We start from the raw sequence: 23,601 nt of genomic DNA, 5'->3' as shown, positions 1-23,601 counted from the left end.
TGCCCAGCACAGCCCACTCTCCTGTATGAAATAAACTGCAGCAAAACTCAAAAATCTAATAGGAAAAGCTAGTCCAGCTACTCATTATTAAGTCAAGATAACTGAATTTCCACAGGTACAAAAGGACTTAGTATGTGGGTTAAGCCTTGTCTTCAGAAATTATCCTTCTGCTCTGACTTACTGGACTTGCACCATTTAATGGAGACTCTCAAGGCACTGGTAACATATAAAGACAAAATAATGACAATATACCACAGAAACAAAAGTTTCAGAAGTATCATTTTCTGAAATAGAGGGCTAAGCCACTATTGATATAACTTGTGCAGAATTGCATCCTGTAAATATAAAATAGGGTAACAAGCATAACATGAAAAAAGATACCAAGCCAAGGTACAAAATGTCCAACCAGGATATGGCACATCTCAATGAAAAAACCACTACTGGTTTTTGATTTATGAATGGAACCCTACCAAGAACAAACCTGACAAAACCATCCAAAAGACTCCCATAAATTATGAATTCTGCTGGATGAGTTCTTCAGAGGCACGGAGGTTACAGCCAAGAACCAAAGAGAAAACAGTTTATAACACAACCATTCAAAAGGCATGCATCCAGTTAAGGCATATAAGACCAAAAAAAATCCATTTTTTCTGTGTTCCTTCAAAAAAATAAAATAATTATTATGTAACCATAAGATAATCAAACACAATGAAGCATTGAACCTAACAGAAATTCTGTGCTTTGTACTTCTTGTCAGTTCCTTTACTTTTCATTTTAAAATGTAATGTTTTACCCTGACATCTTAAGTTATAGTCAGTTGACAGACTTCTTTAATGTAAAACTGCACACCCTTCAACATTTGCATTATGGAGACCTATTCATCATCAACCCCAACAGTTCATTGCTACTTTAGAAGTTTCTGTTCTGGATACCCATGGAATTGAAGCTACATACACATGTACAGAACCATCAGCTAAAAAATGTGGCAGAATTAAATATGGCATCAATTTGCACAACATACTCTCTAAGATGGATTTTTAAAATGCTATGATATGCTGCAAAAGAAAAAAAAAAAGCAAACATGAAAAAAACTTCATTCCTCCAAAACACAGGAGGCAGTAGAATGCTTTAACCATTTTTTAGCTGACTACACTGTACATGGCATTGTTAATTGCTACAGACCAATGGAATGTTAAAATAATCTAGTGCTTAATTTAGGACTAGTAATGCATGGAATGGAAGCTGTGAAATTAAAATGCTTGTTTCACAGACAGCTGGAGTTAAATTGGTGACTTGACAACATTAAAAAGAAAACTGGACTGTAGCCATCATGACCTTTAAAAAGAAATAAAACAGTTTTATGTTCATTCTTATGTAGAAATCATTCTTACCAACACAGCATATATAAAATACATTTCTGAGGGGCTTTCAACGGACAGAAAAATAGACCTACCAATATTCAGTAAGTTGCTGTCTAGACAAAAGTGGTACTTTGCATCCTTCAGCAGTCCAAGAAACATCTCCAGCATATTCTAAAGCACACCTGTTTGTCATGACAAACTGTCCACTCTGATGGACTGCGGGTCTAAAAGGCAAAATCTTACCTGTGTCATTGCCTGTGATTTGAATAACATACAATCTTATGTCATTATCAGGGTGTGAAGCAGAAGGAGACACCTCCTGAGGTTGCAAGGCCTCTGTGGCCTCCTTCACTCGGGGTGGAGCAGTAGGTCGTGCCACTGCTGTGGCAGTTGATGCTGTGAAATATTCCTTATCGATTTCTGGCTCCAGCATCTTTCCTGGCAGATCATCCTCAGCAGTGGCTTTGCTGGGAGAAACAGATTCATCGATTATGATGATGTCATGGCTTGTTACCTCCTCTTCTTCTTCAGGAATGATGCGTGGAGACTTGTGAGTGACAAAAGGCTTGGTTGCAGATGTAGGCTGAATTCTGTCTACAGCACCAGTGGAAGGTGTTGTCATGCTGCTGAGAATCGTTGCCTTTTCTGTTGCAGTAGCTGCAAATACAGCTGGCCTGGTTTCCTCAGCTTCTGTAGTCATTCCTGAACCTTCTGTAGCCTGGCTTGGAGAAGCTCCCAGAGTCAGGACAGTAACGCTTTCCACAGTGGGACGTCCTGCTGGCATTGTATGGGAGGGTGATACAGAATGCCAGCTCCCTGTATCATCTTCCTCCCTGGTGGGGGCTCTTGGGCTGTGCTGTGTCTTTGCTTCAGTTCCAGCAGTTATGGGCACCACCTCAGTGACCTCGTCATCCTGCTCAGGAGCAGTTTCAGCTGTCAGAGTCACTGTGAGGTGCAACCAGGTGCTGGTTTGCTCAGGTCCCAGAACTCCTCCATGGTCTGTGAAGGTCACTGCAGGCACAGGCACCTCTGTGGCTGGGTACATCTCATCAAAAGCTGAGCCTGTCTCATCCTGCGTCTCCTGAACCACTGTCCGAGGCCATTCAGGTCCTGCTGATGTCTCTGGTTCATGTGTGTGGGCAGATGTCACAGAAAGCGTGGGCTTAGTGGCAGTTCTTGGTTCCAAGCCTTGGTCCAGTGTGGAGAGTTCTGGGAACGCCTTGCTATGTTTTTCAGTTGTTTCTGTTGCTTCTGTATGAAAGATATCATCAAAAGGAGTCTGATCAGTAATTAGCATATCTCTAGTGACCTCACTCTCTACAGTAACTGGAACTAGGGAAGCATCATACTCCTTCTGTGGAACTGCAGTATCTACCTTTGTTACATCTGTAAATTTATTAGTTTCCTTTGTCCCTAATGTCTCATCTCCTTCATGCTCAGTTACCCCCACAGCTGTGGGCACAGCACTTGGCAATAGAGTTACACTGGAGGAGCTAAAAGACCCTATGGTTGCACTACTTTCTTCCACTGGTATCTTTGATACTGTGGTCATTTCCAAATCCAAGGAGCTGCTTGTGTGGGAGAAACTTGCAGTATCTCTACTCTGACCAAAATCAGCTGATACCACTTCTTCATCCCTTGTGGTCTCTGCTGGCTCCCTGCTGGTCTCAGTTGCATCAGTAGCTGCTGAAATTGGAGCTCCTGGATGCATTGTGGATTCCACAATGTGCCCTGGAGATGATGTAGGCTCCATCCCAGAGAAGCCATCCTCTGTAGCAAACTCAATCACTCTTCCAGTATGAGATGACTCTTCTGTCATATACCCCTCCTTTTTATCTGTTGGCAGCCACGTGCCAGGACCTGGAGGAGCCTGTGTGATCTTCTCCCTTGCAGAACATCCCTCAGATTCTGCTGTAGCACAAGGAGGAATGGCAGCTGTGGAATGAGGGTCCCTCACATCTGTCGTCCTCATTTCTGGCTGTTTTGTTTTCTCCTGTTCCTCTAAGACAGCTGATGCTTCTGTCTGCTGAGATGAGGGGATAAGAGACAGGGTGCCTTCTCCAAAGCTTGGCAGGGAATCAGTGCTTCCTGAGATGGCCTCAGATTCTGTTTGATCAGCAGCTGACACAGAAAAGGATACAGGTGTTCCAGATGCCACGGTGGGCTGCACGTCCCCCAGGTCCTCTCTGCTTCCTTGACCTGAGGCTTCGCTGTCAAACGCTGTTGCAGAGCTAAATTTAACCCATGGTGTTGAGTCTTCCACTGCAGAAAACTGCCCAGTGGTTACTGCATGTTCATCTAGGAGTGTCTCTGATGCAGCTGGCACTTCTGATCCTGAAGCATGACCAGTAGCCACCCATGAATCTGTGCCAGGCACAGTGGTGTGCATGCTCTCATTGCCTTCCCTCTCTGCAGACTCATCGGTGAGCAAAGCTTTGGGGATTACAACAGTGGTAAGCTTCTCGTCAGATTTTGCCTCCACTGATTTTTCTGTGGGTGCATTTGTGAGGTGGGCACTGTGAGACATGTTCTCTTTTGTTAATGAATCTGAAGTCCCTGTTCTGGCAGCCTCTCTCCGAGAAGTCTGTAGGAAGCTGTCTGTAGCTGTCCTCAGAGGACCCACTTCTATTTGTTCAGTCTGATTATCAGCATCATGCTTTTGTGCACCTCCTGTTTCAGCATCTTCCCAAAAACCAGTGGAACTCTTAACTACAGCTGTGCTATCCTGAAAAATTACAGAGGTCAAGAAAGCGTCCTCAATGCTTTCAGACCTACCTTGTTCCTCGGGCAGCTCTGCTTCAGAGTAAGTGTGATCCAGTTCCAAGTCTGGGGACGTGGTGTCTGTTAGCCTGGGTGAGACATCGTACTCAGTCCTTCCCAGTGTGTCATAAGTGAATATTTCGCCGTCGGTGACAGTCTGAGGTAGAAGGGTGGTTAAGGGAATGTTCTCCATGAGCACTTCCATCTCCCTTTTCTCCTCAGCCACATCAGTAGTAATTTCTGTGTCTTCTTCAGGCTCTGGGGTTGTTTCCTCCAAAGAAACCATTTGGGTGGCAGGCACTTCAGTAAGTGGAGTCTCGGGGATGGGAGGTTCAAGAGGAACTCCAGCAGGCGATGATTTCACGCTGTCAGTTCTCAGGGATGTCACAGGCTCAACAGTCGTAGGCTCTGTCGTGACTTTTTTAGCTTAAAAAAAAACCCAAGAAAACAAAGAAAAGGTACAGTCACTACACAAGTTACTTTAATTCATTAGTTTGAATGTTTTCAATGAAAACGAAATGCCACACTGAAAAATAAGTGCAAAGTTCAGAGGCTTTAGGTAGTTCTTTAAAGCATTAAATAACACGCAGTCAAACACTGTAAAGCTTCAGAATGCCTAGCCTAAAGTCAGATAAAGTGAAAAAGGTAGCAATAATCTTCATATTTGTGGTTTATATAATTACCCCTGGAAGTCCTTGTGTTACATGAGTGACCATCAGCCAGTCAGGTACTGATCTGGGGACATAAAAGTTTATTTCAAGATGTCATAAATGAGTAGAGCTGTGGGTTTTCTTCAAAGCTTGATGCAGCATCCAACTCAGATGTATAAAGGGAGTGAAATAATGCTTTAGTTTATTTTCAGCACATAATTACAAACTGCAAAAAGGAATCCTTACTGCAGAGAGTGTGCTCAAGCAGCAGGATCAAGCATGCCACCAGAAAATATTGCTGCTGCCCTGCCTTTAAATTATGCTGGGAGAAACTTATTGTGGGGAAAGGTGAGAATGTTGAAACGTAAGATCATAAACTTAATATTACTAAAATGATGTTGATCTTTGGAAAACACTTCAAAGATGCACGTCTGAAACTCCTCCACACACAGAAATGCTTCCATGGGAGTGCTGAACATGCAAAGGCAAAGTGTTGAACCCTCTAGATGATGGGAAAGGTAAGGAAGTTGCTATCCAGGATGAACAGGAGGCACAAAGAAAGGTCCTTCCAGTAAACCAAATTGTGATGTTTTAAACAACCTGGTGTCCTTGCTGCTTCTCTACTCCTTTTAGCCCACATTTCCATGCCATCTGAGGAGGAAATGTGTGCCAACAGCGCAAGGCATGTCAGCAGATTTTAAAATCCTGGAAAAAGTGAGTGCTCAGAAAAGAGGTTTTCCTTGGGAAAATCCCAGATTGGAATCATCTTCCCTTCTGGCAGTTTTTCCAGGTCAGTATTCTTCAGAAGGGCAATGGGAGCAGATGGGTGGAAGCTGTGAATGTCTTAAACCAATGCTCTTAACTGCTAAGTGACTGAGACTCAAAAGCCTTATAAGGATGCAAATAAAGAGCAAAATACAGCTTTTAAATCACACTAAGCATATAAAGAATGCATTAAACAATCTGTGCTTATGAGGACTCACTGTTTACCAGACAGACATGACTACATCTAGAATTTCTTGCAAAATAAAAGCTTGCTCAGCTTGTAATAGATCAAATAAGTCACTTCCCCTTGCACACAGAAATCAAAACAGTTGAATTATTTTACAGTTTATACTCAAGCATAAGCAGCATGCATGCACAAATCATATTTTTTCACTAACCCATGGCTAATTAGGTGCCCCTTTGACAGCTGCAGGTATGAATTTCACATGTGCAAGTCACGGTCACACAAATATTTGTTCAGTTTCACACACTCAGCTTTGAAAATGCCACCTTTGCAAGAGCCCCGCCTGATTCACCATGAAGAAGGAGGGGTTAGTCAGAGGATGACTGCTCAAGATTTCTAGACAAATGTGTAGAATTACAGAGCAGGAAAATGAGGTAGAAGGGTTGACATTTCAGTTTTCCTGTAGGGGAAGTGAAAGTGAAAAGGAAATTGTGATGGCAAGAAAGTATGACGTTGCCATCTTTAAAAGTGGAGGTGCTCTTTGCCAGCAGAAAAAAAAAAAAAAAAAAAGCAGATTCTTCTCCCTACCATACATTAAAACTTTTTGTGGCTTTACAAAGAAGATTTAACTACATATTTATTTATTTATTTATTTGTTTATTTTAAGTTAAAACATTTGGTTGAGCAAAAAAGAGTAGAGTTCTTGAAACCCCACTAAGCAAAGCATACACTGAATACAGGAGATTTTTGTGTTTGGGGTTCCACAGCCTAGAGTGAATGTTTGTTCCTTTTTTCGATCTGTGAGACACTGCTCACACAATCAAGAATCAATGAATTCCTGCCATTTTCTCCTCCTATCTCTGCTTGCATGGGGCTGGTTTAAGCCACACAAGTTTTGCTTCACAGTTTGGGAAATGAAAGATGCACACAAGTGGTGTGTGCTGCTGGGTGGCAGCTGTTAAATCTCTACCAAGGAATTCACCAATTTTCCTCAACAGCTGGGTTTTTTTGAGTTTTTTAACGGAGAAAGTGGAAAGGAGGCAGCAAACTCTCAATCTCTCCCTTCTAATCCAGGATCGGTTTCCTTAATGTGGATGGAATTGGCTTTGCAGCCAACACAAACACTCACTCAGCTCATACCCAGCTGCCATACTTTGAGTGACCATCAGGATCACCCTCTGAACGAATATGAAAACTTTAATACCCTCTAACAGAGCTGGACAAAAATGAGGGCAATGTGATTTTTTTTTTTTTTAATCTGTGGAAAATAAGGAAAAAAAAAAGGTAACTTTATTTCATAGCTGCTGGGAAATTGTGTACACTTACTCACAACCACTTACACAGCTTCCAAATTTCCAAGAAATGCTTAGAAGTCCCAAGAGTTCACATATTTATGCCTGGGATGCAGATATTTATTATTCGTGACTTATTATCTGCTAATGACTTCACAGAATAGGTACACATTTATTATGCCAACCTGAAAAAACACCAAACATATTTGGTTTGCTTATATCAATAACTGAATCAATAAATATTACCTTTTAGAGTGTTATAAGTAGAGCCCATACTTTTTAAGAGTTTATCAATAAACATCCAGATTTTCTCCCATGGAAACTGTGTGCAATTCAGCTCTGGTTACAATCAACCAGAGGGCCTTTAAAGTCACTTTGTAAAAACAATTATATGTAAGTTTTTTCACTCACATCATTCAGGATTGCAAACTTATTGGAGTATATTTAAAAAAAAAAACTCATAGCACTTCTTCAATGAAAATTCTATCCATCATAATTTTTTTTTTCTGTGTGATAACAAAAATAAAATAAACAAAGGGAAGATTACTTTTCCAATAGACAACACCAGTTAGAGCTGTCCTCCACTCCACCCAGATGTTTTGCATTACTGTACTCCTTGCATCATGCATGCAATATGCTATCTCCTTTGTCCTCCTTCTGGTTCAAGACATGAGGCAGATTTTCCTAATAAAACTCATGAACATATTAGCAGCAAAAAAGCAAATTATCTCACCAACAGCTGCTCATATCAAAGACTATATTTTTTCTTCTTTTTAATCAATTCCTTCTACATTGAACAACATGCATGAAGTTGATTTTGGAAGGGCTGTATGACTTTGCAGAGATGCTATACTTTTCCACTCTCTATTTATTTATATTATGGTTGTACTGTACTGAATTTTCTCCCTCTTCTTTTCAACCATGATTTAAACAAGGATTTAAAATTATGGAACAATATTGAAACATACTATCTTTTCAAGGAAATCAAACTGCACAACTTCAGACACGGTCTACCTCTGCAATTACCAGATAAGGATTTTAGCATGATCTTTGCTGTTTAATTTGGGATTGGTATTAGTGTACTTTATGGAGGAGAAATGCTTATTTTAAAAATTAAATATATTACAATTTATGGCTTTTCAACTTTACCAGATCTACCCATGTACCTAATTTGAATCCCTTGAGCAATTTTTCTGCACTCAGAAACACTGTTTATCTGTTTACTTTTAGGTATGCACCTAAGAACCTGGAAGGACATAGACCCTATAGACAGAGATTGTTTTGAGTCATTGCTAACAACCAAAACAACATAAAATTGCTTTAAGTTGGAACAAAAGCTGGAAATAGTGAATTCTTTCTGTGAATTGCAGCCAAAATAAATTATTACAAAATATAAGTAATGTTGAGACACTCAAAATTAATGTTTGAAATGTTTTGAGACCAATTTCAGCACAATGCCAATGCAGAGTGCTGCTTCGCTTAATTTTTACATATTTTTATATGTTAATTTGTTAAGTTTCTTCTTGGTGGCTTTTCCATCCCTGCTACCAACCCTGGCAGAGAGAACAGCCCTGAATGTTCCCCTGAGTCCAAAAGTTTTGCCAGCTGGAGTTTAAATTACTGGCAAAACCTTCCAAACTGAACAAGTCTAAGATTAAGAACAGATTAAAATAAAAAAAAAGGGTGCTCTAAGTTATAAACTGAGCAAGAAACCCAAGAAACCTCATGGCATTGATTCAGTACCTGCTCATCCACACCTTTCCAGAAGCAGTGGTGCACAGGGGATGTGGGATTTTGTTAATAAATAATGAGAGTTTTGGTAGCAGAATTCAAAATCTGACATCTGTCACTATTTCTCTGTAACTCCAGGTGTATACTCCCAGTCACCTACACCCTGTTTTCAGATGTTGAAATCAAAGGACAAATGTAATGAGAAAAATATGAAAAACTAAATGCAGGTTCCTGCTTACAAAGCATGTGCCATATCAGAGAAAACCAAAGGGATTCTTAAAAAAAACCCAGAAATTTGAAAGCTATCAGTCTGTCTTATTTGCAAGGAAAACTTAAAATGAAAAGTTTTGCATCCTCTTCACACCACTGCCCAAGGTCCTTTTTTCTAGCTAACAGAACAGCAGAGGCAGCAGCTCTTTCAGCTCCGTGAACACAAACATTCTTAAGTAAAACCACTTGCTATTTCATAATTTCTGAAGTCAGATGGTTGAAGGGTGAAAGATATGCTATCTCCTGGTTTCCCCACATGTAAGTGTAGTTCTGTGAACTAATGATTACCTGCCAATCTATCCACAAAAGAACAATAGCATTTCTCTTTCCACATTATTTATTATGAACCTGCCAAAGAGGATTAAAAAAAAAAAAAGCAAGCCTGTTTAGTCAGCTCTTCCTAATTAAATCTGTAACCCAGCACCAAATAAAAGCAATAATTTTTGCTTTGCGACCGCAAAAAAACAATTGAAGGACAAAAAGGGTCAAGACTGTCACTTGGGTAAGAACTGAAAGCAGAATTCTTGGTGCTCTGCTCCCCCCACCTGGTGTGAAAGGAGGGAAATCACCCCTGTGTGCCATGGGTGATGCCCAGACCCCACAACAGCAATTGAGCAAAGGTAACAAAGAGAAAAATCAATTCACATTTTCTGCACTTGAACACTTAAAGAGGTGGACCTTCTACTTCTTCATATTGTTGATTCTGATCATATCCTTGTTACCTGATCCACCTAGCAACCTGAGGCAATGAAATGAAAATCCCTCCAACTGTGTCTTCTCTTTCTCCACCTGGCCACAACATTGCTCTTAAATGCTGCTCTTAAAGCACCCAGTGATTCAAAACTGGTAAATGCAAGTTCCTTTGCTCAAGCAAAATAAGCATCTCCTCCCCAGCACTCCATGGTGCTCGGAACAGCTCCTCCTCATACATCAGTCAGGTTGATAAATCTCTGTTCCTGCTTTATGAGCATTTAAAAGGTTGAGCTGCACCCAGTGGCCACATCCTCCCCCTGCTTCTCAGAGTGAGATACTGCTGAGATGTACAGCACGGGCTGGTTCGGAGTGGATTGAGATCTTCTTGCAGTTTTCAGAGTGCTGTGACTGAGCTCTCAAAGCCCTGAGGCAGAGTGAGCTGTCTGTGTGCTGGTCACCACGAGCCCAGCAGAGAGGGGCAGGGATTTACTACAGCCATAGCTGAGCCAAGACATTACTGGGGATCTCTGCAGCTGTGCAGGTCTTGATAAATGACATATCTGAGATAAGAACAGAAATCTACTTTCCTAGGAGAATAATAAAAGGCTGGGAAATGGTTGTCTGGGGGTAATCTTTTTGTACAGCTTCACCTTCACAGAATGGCAGCCTGAGCAGAGCCTGCACACCCTGTGGTCAGTGCCCTGACCTCGGGACCCTCATCTGCCCAAAGGCATTTGCCCATTCTGATACTGAACTCTGAAAGCACACTGTGTTTATTATGTCCAGCACTGTACTGTGTTTCTGCTGAGATAAATTTCCCTTTAGGTTTTGTTTTTTTCTCCCTTCAGTTTGCAATTCTGCTCCTCGTGCGTCGCCACGCCCTATGTCCTCATTATTCTGCGTCCATTCCCAAACTGGTCTGACATCCACAGATCTCCTGTAACACAGCCCCTGACATCAGGCTGGAAATAATTCCCTCATCCAGGAAATAGCTGGGACACGCAGCTACCGACGGTTGCTGTGGAGAAGGACAGAGCTGCCCAGCTATTCAAGGTTTTCCAAGCTAAGTCACATGCAGCAGAAGGGGAAGACAACGTTTCTCCTGCCAGCTTTTTAAGCCATGTCTAAGAGTCTTTATCCTTCCTGCTGCTGGACGAAAGGAGCACTGTGGATGCTTCCTGAGGCTGAGCCAGCCCTCGTGGTGGCTCATGCTGTAGGACTCCTCAAAATTCTGTGGAGCTCATAATTTCTTATGTTTCTTCTACAAAATCATGCTCTGATTTTGAGCTTTAGGCAGATGAAACATCAAAGCAAGAGGCCCTGAGCCCCAAGCAGTAACAGAGTTGGAACCTCTTTCAATGGGGCTGCATTGAAAAAATCAAAGCAGCATGGACTCCATTCCTGAAGAACACACATGGCAGCACCATCCCAGAACTGGAATTTTCCAATCTCCAGGTAAAATTAAATCGTGATGCCAAACCAAAGTGGTACAACAGAAGAGAAGCAATAAATGTGCACAAAACAAAGTCAAAATGAGAGAGGAAAATGGGAAAGAGAATGGACAAATCCAGACAGAAACAGTCAACACGTGTTTTGAGTCAAGTAAAAAATGTTTTGCTGCAAGATTTGCCAAAACCAATACAGGTCTATGAAAGAATTCAGCTTTAATAAATGAGTATTTCTCAGCAAAAAAAGTGGATTTATGTTCCAAAAAATTCAACCACCTCTGTTTACAAAACTCATCAAGTTCAGCTTTGCTGCAGGTATGTAAGTTAAAAACCTGAATGCATTTTGATTAGTGCATTTCTGGAATGCAATTTGTTCTACAGGTGCTGTGGGATAAAAAGGCCCATCCACAGTCAGCTGAAGTCTGAGACAAGATTTCTACAAAGTCCAGTGAATTAGGCCTGGAGAGACTGGAAGGCTGAAGTACAACATTAAATAAATCCCCTATAGCTCTCTGAAAGAACAAATAACTAAATATGTATCTCTTGAAAATTATTTTCTTAATGATAAAATTACCATAAGTGCTCAGCAACAGCTGTTCCATTTTTTTTTTTTTAATTTAAACATGTTGATATAAGTCCTATATGTTATCATTTGAAAAACTTTCCCTCTGATGATGGCCCCCAAGGAGCTTCAAGTATTTAATCACGGTGTCTAACCTGAAACCTTTTCAGGCCCCATCAGATATATGATTAGGTATCTCTCAGAGAAAAAAAAAAAAAAAAAGAAGATAAAAAGAAAGAAAAGGTCCTGCAAAAGCCTTGGAGGCATGAAACGAAACACACAGATAATGTTTCAGACACTTAGACCCATGTGGTTTTTGAACAGTGAAAAGCACTTGTGATCAAAGGGGAGAAAGTTTCAGGGATTTTTAACAAGGCTTTTTGATTTTAAATCATGCATTATTAGTCTGGGCCACTCTTATTTTCATAAAGTCATGACACTTCATACAATATAATTTTCTACCCGTAACACTGCTGAAGTTAAAATCCTGAACTTAACTGTACTTTAAAACTTGTCCAGGTTGGCTGCTCTACTGAAACTAGTGAATATCATTTTTAAATTGAATTTGCTCTCTGTGTTTTATATGTACTTCAATAAATATGATTCCTCTGTAAAAGCAAGCAAAATGCTCAAAATATGGATTGAGGGTTCTTAAAACCACAAATTAAAACTAGTATCTTGAGATTTTCCGCCAGAGAGATGCATAATCATGAAACAGGAGTGAAGAGCCTGAGCAGAGAAGAAGGAGATATACCCTTTCTCAAATGCATAATTTGTCTTTGTGAGGACTGGAACAGCTGCCTGGCTTGGCACAGACGTGCTGAGGTGTAACTGTGTGTCCAGGTGAGGAGGGAGACACTCCCAAGGGGTGTTAGAGACACAGTGAGGGCTGTGAGCAAGGGCTGGGCTTACACTGAGAGCTCAGGTCCTGGGCAGGACAGTTTTGGGGTCAAACACTGTGGGAATCACTCTGTGGAAGCTTTGATGTCAGCCCCAAAGCAGGCAGAGCTGGGGGACTGCAGATTTTGTGATGGACTGAAACTTTGAAACTGAGATAATGGGAAATTTCAGAAGAAACTTCCAGACAAAAGCTGATTTGAAACAAAGGGCTTAAATTCAAGCCTTCTGCTCTCATGCAGAGCCGTTTCTTTTTTTTAATCCTCTCCCTTTTTCTGCCCCAAAGAAGGAACTGGCTCCAAGGCCCCAGTGGGAGAGAGTGACTCACTACAGAGCCACTGCACCAGGCAGCTGCTTGAGATGTGGAGGACCAAGATGCTGGGCAGGGAGTCCCATTACTCACCACTTACATAAATCTTTTAGCAAAAGCAGTGAGGGGTCACAGCTGGTTCCTGTAAGATCCCAAGCACCTTCTGAGAGGGAGAGAGAGCTTTCAGTAACTTCTGAAATTTGTGGCACCCTGAAGGAGGGTACAGCATGACACCCCTCCATTTCCCTACAAAAAGCCAGATGTATCTGGCAAAACCTGAGTCCTCTGGTCAGCAGGGTTTAATTAATTCTGATATTCTGTTGTTTGTAATTAAAAGTGCTAGAGAGCCGCTCAGCCTCTACCAAATTATTTTGGTTAAGTCTTATTTTCTCTTGTAAAAAGTTTGATAGTCCTGAGCTGTCTATTCATGGGTTGCAAAGTGATGAAAAATTTATTCTTTATATACCAAGGACAAGACTTTGCAGGAAAAGCCTTTATACAAAAGGCAACATCCCAATACCTATCAAGGTCACTTTTGGAACAAACGGTATGTTACCACAAACAGTGCTAACTATAACTTCTGGAAAGAACATTTTAAAGGCACATCTTGTTTGAAAGCAGCGAAATTCACAAAAACAAACAGCAGGTTGGAATTTGTCCTAACTAAAGACTAGATCACAGGCAAAATGTTCAGTTCTTACCCCAGTCTTTTAGAGGGACTTATGAAATACACCCTCATTAAAGTCTTTTGTATCCACAACACTTTAAACAGGTCATAAACAATTTGGAGTAGGAAGAGAAGGAGTGATATGACAAAATGCTGCTCTGCAGCTTACAGCACAGACTCCTGAACTTAAGTCCTTTTTCCTGTAAGCAGCTCCATTAGGACTATTTCCACATGCAAAGTTTTGGAACACCATACCCACAAACTATAAAGGAAAATTAGAACAACAAACCAGCACTGTCTGAGAACAGCCAGACCATAATGTTGCAGCAGATGTTGGGATTTGTTCTCAAAGAGTCAGATTTGCTCATAAATGGAACTTCAGTGCCTGAGCTAGAAAGATCTGCAGCTGCAGTAAGTTCATCATCCACAAAAATGGGGACAGTACAAACTGCATATTTCAAGTAGTTCTGAGTTACAGTCACTGGACTGAGTCCAAAAAACCTAAATATTCATAGTTAATGACCAAGTTCTGAACTTTTAACTCAGTGTTAATGTCAGTCATGATATTTGCAAGAAGGAACTTTCTTGGACAGAGAGGCCTGCAGGGAAATAGCTGAGCTGTCCAACCCCACCTGTGCTGAGACTGCAAGTCTCAGGGAAGCAGGATATTCAGCCGGGAACTGGTGAACCTTTAGGGACAACAGGAACCTATGCAAGGAGAGGCTGCACCATAATAGCAGTGCCAGGAGGCTGGCACTGAAGATAGATGAGATTAGAGAGCAATATTTGACCCCAAAAGAAAGCTGACAGGTGTGTAGGACATCTGGTTTAGATTGGTGAAATCTACAGCGTGAATGTGGCAAGTGCTTGTAGTGCCTGTGAAAATACCAGGAGGGAAACAAGCAGTAAGAAAGGCAATTTAGACCACCCACTGGCCCATGAAACACTGAGTAAGAAAGAGAAAGAATATGATAGGACAACATCCCTGGGATCCAGAAGTAGCCCACAAATTACTGGCATCTGAGACCTGAAAGTGGTCAGCCGTATACACAACCCATGAACAGTTTCTCTTGCTGCCATCACTGGAGACAGGATATCTATTGTTCATCTTTCAGACATTTATCACAGAACCACAGAATAGATGTGGTTGGAAAGGACCTCCAGAGACCATCTCTTCCAAGGCAGAGTCACCTGGAGAAGGTGACATGCCCAGGTATGCTTTGAATGCCTGCCTTGTGTCCAACTGAGAAAATGCAAAAACACCATGGTGCACTCAGGCACAAAAATATGGAGCACCCACAGACTCACAGTCAAAACACTCCCCAGGCTGAAAACTTACCTTAAAACTCTGCCTGTCTTCACCTGCCAATGTTACTTTAAGACATTCCTTTTAGTTTCTAAAAAACCGCGGGCGCGCCGCAAGAACCGAAAGGGAGCGCGCGATAGAGAAACCGCTACTCGCGGCGGCAAGCATGCTGGAAATCACAACAGGGAAAGAAAAATAATAATGAATGCTTACGTTCATAGCAGTAGGCATCAAACTTGCTATCGGGGTAAGGGAAGCCTGTTTGGTTCTCATAGCGATACAGGGTTCTCACCCCAAGCAAACCCCCGCCGCACTGCGGCCGTGCCACGGAGGCCGGGTACCGGACGCTGCCGTCCGCCAGCCACCCGTAGTCACACTGGTCAAAGCCGTTCCTCCAGGCCACGTAGAGGTTCCCCACGGATGCCAGGACACCGCCTCGCTCCTCGCACAGCTCCCTAGCTTCCTCGAAGGTGAACTTCTGGGGGGCCGAGACGTGGACCACGTCGTCTAGAGGAGGAAAGAAAAAAAAAACCAAACCAAACCAAACCAAAAAAAAAAAAAAAAAAAGGAAAAAAAAAAAGTTAGAAGCACATCCTGCCATCAATCAATTCCTGCCTCCCTACCCACCCAGAGTCCTGAAAGGTTGGGGCTTTTTCCCAAAACACAAGTAATTTTTTTTTCCTTAAAAAGAAAAATAACCAGATAGCTGTAAAGAAAATGTTCCAGGCTTGAATTTGAGATTTAAACTACCACAAAGTGTGAGCATTTATAAGCAAATTTTATGCCATGAAGTACACTGTGGCTGGACACAGAGTCCCCCCCTTGGTCTCTAGCAGAGCTATCAGCAGCCCTGAGGCTCCACCGTGACCCCTGTTAGAGTAGATTTTGCAGATCACATGAGTTAATTAAATCCAGTCCACTAGAATGTACTTTTTCCATAAAGCAAATCTACTTCTGCAAGCCTCCTACCTGGCCCTTTTAGTCATTGTTAGAATCTCACTTCAAACACCCAAAATAATAGGAAATATTCTTCCCTGGCTGCTCTAGAGCAGCTTTTATGGTCAGATTTCCATCAGTCTTCATCTTCCCCCTTGTGGAAACAAAGGTGAGGAAATGCACAAGACATGTTGCACGCACAAAGCCCTCTTTGTATGGGGAAGCTGAGTTAGTCTAGAAGGTTGATGGTATAGTTCAGCTTCCAAGGAATAACAGTTTGTAAGTAACAGCCATCCAGCTGGAAACGAAAACAAAGCAAACAGCACATCTAATATTTTGCTTCCAAGGTAAATCACCATTGTGCAGTTGTCTTGGTTTGCCTCATTCACCCAAACACTCTAAAGAAAAGTCAAGCCTCTCATGTTCATGTCCTGGGAATGAAGCAGTAAACTGATGCTTTTCCATTTTTTCTAGACTTCAGATGAAACCAGGCAGACCTAAAATGAGCGTGTTCAAACCAGCAAACTCAAAATACTTGTTGCAAGACAGCAGTGCCCTCCCTCAGCCACAGCAGGCCAGGACACAACAGCCACTGTTGCAGGAAAACACTGCTTTTCCACACTGGCCATGCAATCTGTCTTGCCCCTGGCAGAGGTCTGAAGGGAACACAAAAAAATGCAGACAGAAACTACATCACCCCGAGCAGTTTCATTCACATCAATATTATGCTTGTTTGGGGACTGAAAGGAATGCAAGTGTGAAAGGAGGTAAGGTGCCAACTTTCTTCTTCCCGCTAGGTAGAGGCTCTGATTTGTTATTACAGCTGTAGTACCAATCCCATAGTGTAACTTGCTTTACACACATTGTGTGCAGCTTCCAGCCTGGAGGTAGAGGGACAGAGACTGTCTATTGGAGAGGGACAGATAAGGAAAACAAAGAGCCATTTGTCCTCAGAATGGTTCATTCAGCTCTTCAAACCATAGAGATAATGAGCATTTTTTGTTACATCCTTCTGCATCCGCCTGCCAGCTCTGGTGCCATGTCCAGCACAGAGTGATGGATGCAGTTATCCAACAGTCCTGGCCCAAAAGCAGCACCATAAAACAGGGGAGAAAAGAAGGGCCTCTCCAGAGCAGCCCTCTCTGCTCTGAGGACTCTTCACTGATCCTCTCACAGCAGCCAGGATGTATATGAAAATCAACAGTTAAAATGCAATTTAATTATATAATAATTATAATTATATATTATATAATAATTGTATAGCAGATATCAGTCCAGTTAGATGAGGACGTGAGAAAAGTGAAGAAGAACAACGAACTGCCATGACTTCTGCAAACAAAAAACTAATTGCAGACAATCCCACAACATTCCTTCTGAGAGAAGTTTACAGAATATACAGGAAAATGGGTAAGCAGTGCAAAATTACTGGACAAGCAACTTTTCCACCAAGTTATTTGGATCACTGGCTCCAAACGGAGCTTGCATATAACATCATTAAAGTTAGTGCTATTTATTCCTCTGAGCTGTCATCTGCACTCAGTTAAGGCAGAGAAACTTAAAGAGGGTTTATGTCTTGATGTAAGATTTCAAAATGCAGGGCTCTTCTTTAAGAGAGGTCACTTTGCAGAGAACTGACTTACCCAAGCTGCACTTTCTAGGCAGAAGTCTGCCTCAAATTTGCCTCGGAGTATGCCTGTATCTGCAATAGTGATAATCCTGCACACTTAAAAATTGGGTGTAACACCTGCATTGAATATATTCCACTGACCCCACAAGGGCTTATTTTGGTCATCTCTTAAAATCAGCTGGTGTCAAACAGATACCATCTTTGTCAAGGACTGTTTTAGAGAAAACAAAACAAAACCAAACCATACCAAACCAGCACAATTAAAAAAAAATAGAAAGAAAGAAAAATAAAAAAATCCCCCCATATTTAATAAAAAACCCCACATCTTTAAGTGAAATACAAAGTACTTGACACCTAATTGGTACACTCAAGAATTTGTGACAAAAAACTCATGAAAAAGGCAAAAAGGCAGCAAAATCCCATCATACACCAAGTAAATACGCATTTATTTCAGGAAAGCTAGTGATAAGATAAAGGGCAAAGATGCTAAAACATGTAATCTTGTAATTGCTCTAGTTAAAGAGCATTTTTCTATGTTTCCACAAATCTTACTTTTAAAAAATTGAGCAATGGGTAAATGTCATATTGCAAATAGCAGTAATTTACTCTAGGAACCTAAATTTTTCTCTCCAGCTTAAAATTGATTAAAATTCTCTATGATTAAATCTGCACTTTATGTGCTTAATAACAGTTAGGATGAAAAGTGAAAAACAAACAAAGAGTTTAATAAAGGCCTTGCTTGACATATTAATCCAGAAACTCTTTAAAGTTTGTTCTGCATCTGCAAGCTTCTCAAACCACCTTACAAAAAAAAAAAAAAAAAAAAAAAAACAAAAAAAACTGAAATATGGGGGGTTTCCTGGGGTTTCTTGATCTCTTTCACTTCTAGCATATGGCTGAAATACCCTGACTCCTTCCAAGCATCAAAGAGAAAAAGGCTCAAGCCTTCCACAGGAATTTCTTCTAAAAAGCAAGAAAAGTAATTCTGAAGTTAATGAAATGTATTTAATCCATGCAGGCTCTACAATTTACTCATGTTTTAGAAAGCACAACAGCTTCCATATTTAACAGGAGGACTGATCCTGCCACACTCTTAAAGTGTGTTTTTATTAAGATAATGCTGGAAGCCCCTTGATTTCCCAGTCAAAATACTGAAAACAAAGAATTAAGAGGGAAAACTCATCTGCTTGACAAACAAATGACATAGCCACCAACACCAGGCAGGGCAAGTTCAGTTCTGTGTGTCTTAAACAGCCACGTGCATTGTTTTTATAGCTGGAGCACACCCTGAGTAACTCAGCAATTCTGTGCAGGCACAGCCCAGGGTTTAGGCCAGCAGATGAAGAAAAACTGGTTCTGCAGTACCAGGGGCTGGGTGTAGAACGTGACAGTGTTTAGGCTGCAGACAGTAATGTAATGTGTGTTATTGCTAGCTCCTGTTCCAAACAAAGATCCAGGCTGATGCAGCAGCCTCAGCAGTCACAGCACTCCAAGAGTCCCCAGGATTTTCCTCTTGCATGTCTTTGTTTTGCTTGGTTAAAAGAGTTATCTGATGAAAGTCAGGCTTTTTCCATCTCTCTCCAAAATATTGGGGCAGATGAAGAAGTTTGATTTTTCTCTTGAAGACAAGAGCTGATTCACCTACAATCCCTGAGGAAAAAGGTTTACGTTCTACAAGAATCAGTTCTACAAATCTTATCAGCTGATTTTGCAGCAAGTTTAATTGCTTTGATTCACTTTCTCTCCTCAGGAGCTGGGCATATTGGTAGATGTGAATGTCACGAATCACACAACTTTAAAGCAAGGTGGGAAGAAGGGCAGGCTAGAACCAAAGCCAGGGGTCAACACACACAACCTGTGTTGACTGGAATAGTGGTGTTGGGTTGATGGTTGGACTTAATGATCTAAAAGTGTTCTTACCCAGCCTTAATGATTCTATGATTCTGTGATTATTACTGTCACATCAGGAATTTGGTGCTCATGAGCTTTACCTTGTGGCTGGGTGCTCAGATTCTACAACCCTCACTGTCATCCAAAGCCAGACATTAGAAAATGCAAAGGGATATTAATTGTATGATTATATGAAAAGCTAATCATTCCCACAGGAGGAAATGCTTAACTCTCACAATTTAAAATTTAAAGCAAAAAAACCCCACAAAGACAAGACAGAACCTTTCCTGTGTCTATTCATTTTAGCTCCCCAGTGATAGTTTTGTTTGAAAAGAAGAAACACTATCTTCCACTAAGAATTTGGGAGCTTTTTTTTTTTTTCTTTTTTAACACAATGAACCTGTGGTGAACTTCAGAACTATTCATTTCTGAGAGTTGGAACCCACCAAGTTCATCAAGCAGAGGTATCCTTTGGGAGTGTTAAGAGCTCCTGGATTCTGTGAGCACAGCTGCAGATCAGGGCACCCTGGGTCAGAGACAAAAGCTGGCTAAGACTGACAAAATGCCATCTTTTCTGATGTTATATGGAGCATTCTAAGGGCATTTTCTCACCTGTAACCTGTGGTTACTGCTCCTCACCTGGACACAGCCCAGACAGTCATGAGACACTGCCATCAGAACTTTTTTTTCCCTCAAAAACGTGGAATCTGTTCAAGACTTCATTCCTAGGATATAGTGAACTGTGCAAAGAAGCAGGAATACCATGACTCTGAGGACTAAAACATTTACCCTTGTGCTTCAGGACAAGCATTGTCCTTCTACATCCCCCTCCTCTCTTTCCCTGCTGTTCAGGGCTTGTTCTCTGACGCACCAGGGTAAAAAGGAGGTGTCCTTAACAAAATCACTAATTACCAAAACCACTCTGCATGTCTGGAAAACCACAAACATCTAAGCAGCTTGGTTCAACCTTAAAGCAGGAGGCTGGGCGAGATGAAGAAATCTTTTTCTCTTGCACGTCAGAACAAGTCAGTTGATTCCTTTTGATGCACAGCAGCAATGATTAAACTAAACTTTCCTGAATGTCTTGAGTCTATTCTGTGCAGACCCATAGGCTGAACAGGAATCCTCTTGAAAACTTAACCCTGCAGGATGTCGCACAGTCCAAGGCTGGATAAGTGTCCAGTATAATGGAAAGACTCATAATTCTACCACAGGCCCTGAGCTAGGAAAAAAAACATTATTTTCTCCATGTCCCAGTTTTGAAACCTAATCTAATTGTTGCTCCAGAATCAGAATAGACTCCAGAGAGGATCTTTAGCTGCCCAAAACACAGAAGAAACTTCTCACCTGAGGCCACATTTTAGACTATGACTGCTTTAATTATGACTATCATTCTCACAGAAATTTCCATGGCAACAGCAAAACCACATGAGAGTAGGACAAAGAACATCTGGTTTTGGTTTTATCCGTCTTCCCTGAGTTCATTGGGGGGCGGGGGGGGGGGCAGATGGTGCATGGAAGGAAGGCTCTACAGTCTTTCCCACAGGCACCCCAAAAATAACTCTGTTAGCGTGAGTGCCCCATCTCCCTATGACAGAGGCTTGTCAGGCATAGATGGGTTCTGCATGCCCGGCCAGAAGACAATCCTGATGGGGTGGTTTGTTCTTTGGCTCAGCACAGCCCAAACTCCACCAGTGGACTCTGGTGGTGGTTCTATCTCCATCTCTGACACCACAGCGCTGCCAAATTGAGCACACACTGCTTGTCTGAATAATTCAAACTCTTCCTCACCCATCTCTATCCAAGGGATTATGCCACAGGAGACACCCCTTCAGCTGGTGGTGTCAAGAGACCCTCACCCAAAACTTTCCGGCTCACTCACTTTAAAATCTTTAGTCATAAATCACTTCCTGCTGTTAAAAGAACCCTAAATGTGTCTGTTAGTGCCTGGTACACTGAAATAAGTGATGAAATGTGAGGAAAAATGATGAAACTTACAAAACAGTTTGTAAGAAAACACCATGCCTTGTACCTTCTTAATGATACTTGGACTCCAGGTTCTCATTTTTATCTCCAGGAGCTCAGAAATTTTCAATCCTTCCCACAGTTATTCTTCCAACTGTCACAGCAAAACCCATACTATTTAAATTAGAATTGTGCAGTCTTTAATCTCTCTGGCTTTCCTCAGAACAAGGAAATTGTAAGAGTTACCCAAGATAACTGGTTTCAATTTAAGCTAATAGTTTGTGATTTAAGGAGAAATCCGCATCTCTGGCTAACTTCCTGACTCCATACAGCCAAAAAGGAATAAAATAGAGATGGAGCGGCTCCTACAAATCCTCAGTGCAAATACCCAAATTAGTACTGCAAATTCGATGCACATTTGTTTTAAAAATGTACTGCACAAATTCCCACCACCATTTATGGCCTTCAGGGGTAACACACCAACAGAAGCCAAGAGACCAATAAGTGTTCAATGACTTCCATGGTGACATCCTCATTATAGCCCAAATTTTGATATCGTTAGTCAGGCTTGTGCCATGAATAGTCATTCCCCTGACACAGACCCTCCAAATAAGGTCCTCTTTAGTGCAAGCAAGTCTAATAGACTTGGCATTGAATCAGGGCAGGGTACACAGATATGAGCTTTAAAATTCATATGAAAAAGTTGTATTTAAGCACACCCTAAGTGTCTTGGATTCATTTTGCTATGAATTAGGTCATGAGGTAAAGGTTACACCTCATAGCATCAACCTTTGGTGAACAGGGCCATCAGAAATCTGGCATAATTTTAGCTTCCACTGTAAGTTTCCTACCAACACAGCAATCTAGGTTAGTTCAACTTTCCATTGACATTCTGCCTAAATTCCCATCTTCTGGGTGAGTTGTCCTGAAGTATAAATTCACAGATGTTGTGTATCTTCTAACAAGCTCCTACCCACTTGAAACTAACCTCTGTCCTAACAGAAACCACTCCTGTTACACAGACAAAGCCACTCTGGCTCCTCAGCCCCACCTGAAAAAGGGAGTCTGGTTCACAGGCTCAGGTTCCTGTGAAGGCACTGAGGAATGGTTTATCCTGCACTACACCACTGTGTGTTCCTAGCATGTGCCTGTTTCTCCTCATCCTAACACACTAATGTAACTCCTCTGCATGCCAGCAGAACCTACCTACACTGTTTCTATGCCATAAACCCCTCCTGGAGGTCACGGAAGTTGTTGCCACACTGCTGATAATTTTAAAACTTCCAAGACAACTAGAAAATAATGAAATCTCTCTCAAATATGCACACGTAAAACCCGACAAACCAACCAACCAACCAAAAATACCCAAAATAAAGCAAACAAAACAAACAAAAGGAACCCAAACCAAGAAAATAAACAATCAAAAAAAAAAACCCAAAACAAAACAAAAAAAAAAAAAACAACAACCAAAAAAAACCAGAAGAACCAATAACAACAAAAAGGGAAAAGCTGGGGAGCATCTTTGGCTAACTATTATAATAATCTTATGTTAAATCTGTTCAGTATAATGAATGCAATATAATGAACCAAATCTCTGCAATATTGTGCTCTAGCTTATATATTTGATAAAATCTGTGTGTTTCATATGCAAGCAGGTCAGGTCACCACAGTCCAGCTGATAGGCCACAACAGTGGGACAGAAGTGTAGATGCATCCAGAGAGGGAAACTAGGTCATAAATGTTGGCACATTAAATTTTATAACAAAGAAGAAGCAACTAAGGCACATGAAAAAATTGAGGAACTGTGCATTTTCATCCACGAGGACTGCACAGCCACTGCAGCATCTTGGAACCACACAACAGTCTGGTTCCAGGTTGCTCCAAGCAGAGCAGAGACCATTAATCTCAGTGAAAAATGCTTCAGTTTTGGCTTAAGTTTTATTTTTGAAAGTTTGGTGATAACTTTTAACCCTGAGAAACTGCTGGCTCACATGCACCTAGGACAATCTTCTCTCTATTAGTTACACTCCTCCATTCTTGAAGAGGGAAAGGAAAAAGGGATTGTTCTCCACCTAGGAATTATACAGATTATGTTTTTGACTAAAACTTCTTTTTTGTAAGCTGGGAAAGACACAAACTGAATTTAAAAATGTTGATTTACAGGATATTCAGAATCCAATCTCATCAAGGACTGATGGAGGATCGAATGTCATGAATTGTAGATGTTCTCAGGTTCTGCTCACTGACAGATGTAAACAGGACATAACTAAAATCAAGACAAGGAAAA

The 23,601-nt window shown here is 41.3% G+C and overlaps 1 protein-coding gene across 1 annotated transcript in view; it reads right to left on the bottom strand.

Moving 5' to 3' along the window:
• The window catches only part of VCAN (versican), an 87,260-nt gene that overhangs the window by 47,296 nt on the left and 16,363 nt on the right, over window positions 1-23,601 (bottom strand). Inside the window, exon 5 of the mRNA XM_062513419.1 lies at window positions 15,110-15,403. Coding sequence (XP_062369403.1) covers window positions 15,110-15,403 — 294 coding nt within the window. The remainder of the gene's footprint in view (window positions 1-15,109; window positions 15,404-23,601) is intronic.

Source organism: Cinclus cinclus, chromosome Z, assembly GCF_963662255.1.
Source record: "Cinclus cinclus chromosome Z, bCinCin1.1, whole genome shotgun sequence".
Classification (NCBI taxonomy): Eukaryota; Metazoa; Chordata; class Aves; order Passeriformes; family Cinclidae; genus Cinclus; species Cinclus cinclus.
Note: the sequence above shows the minus strand (reverse complement) of the source record. Positions and strands in the feature narration are given on the sequence as shown.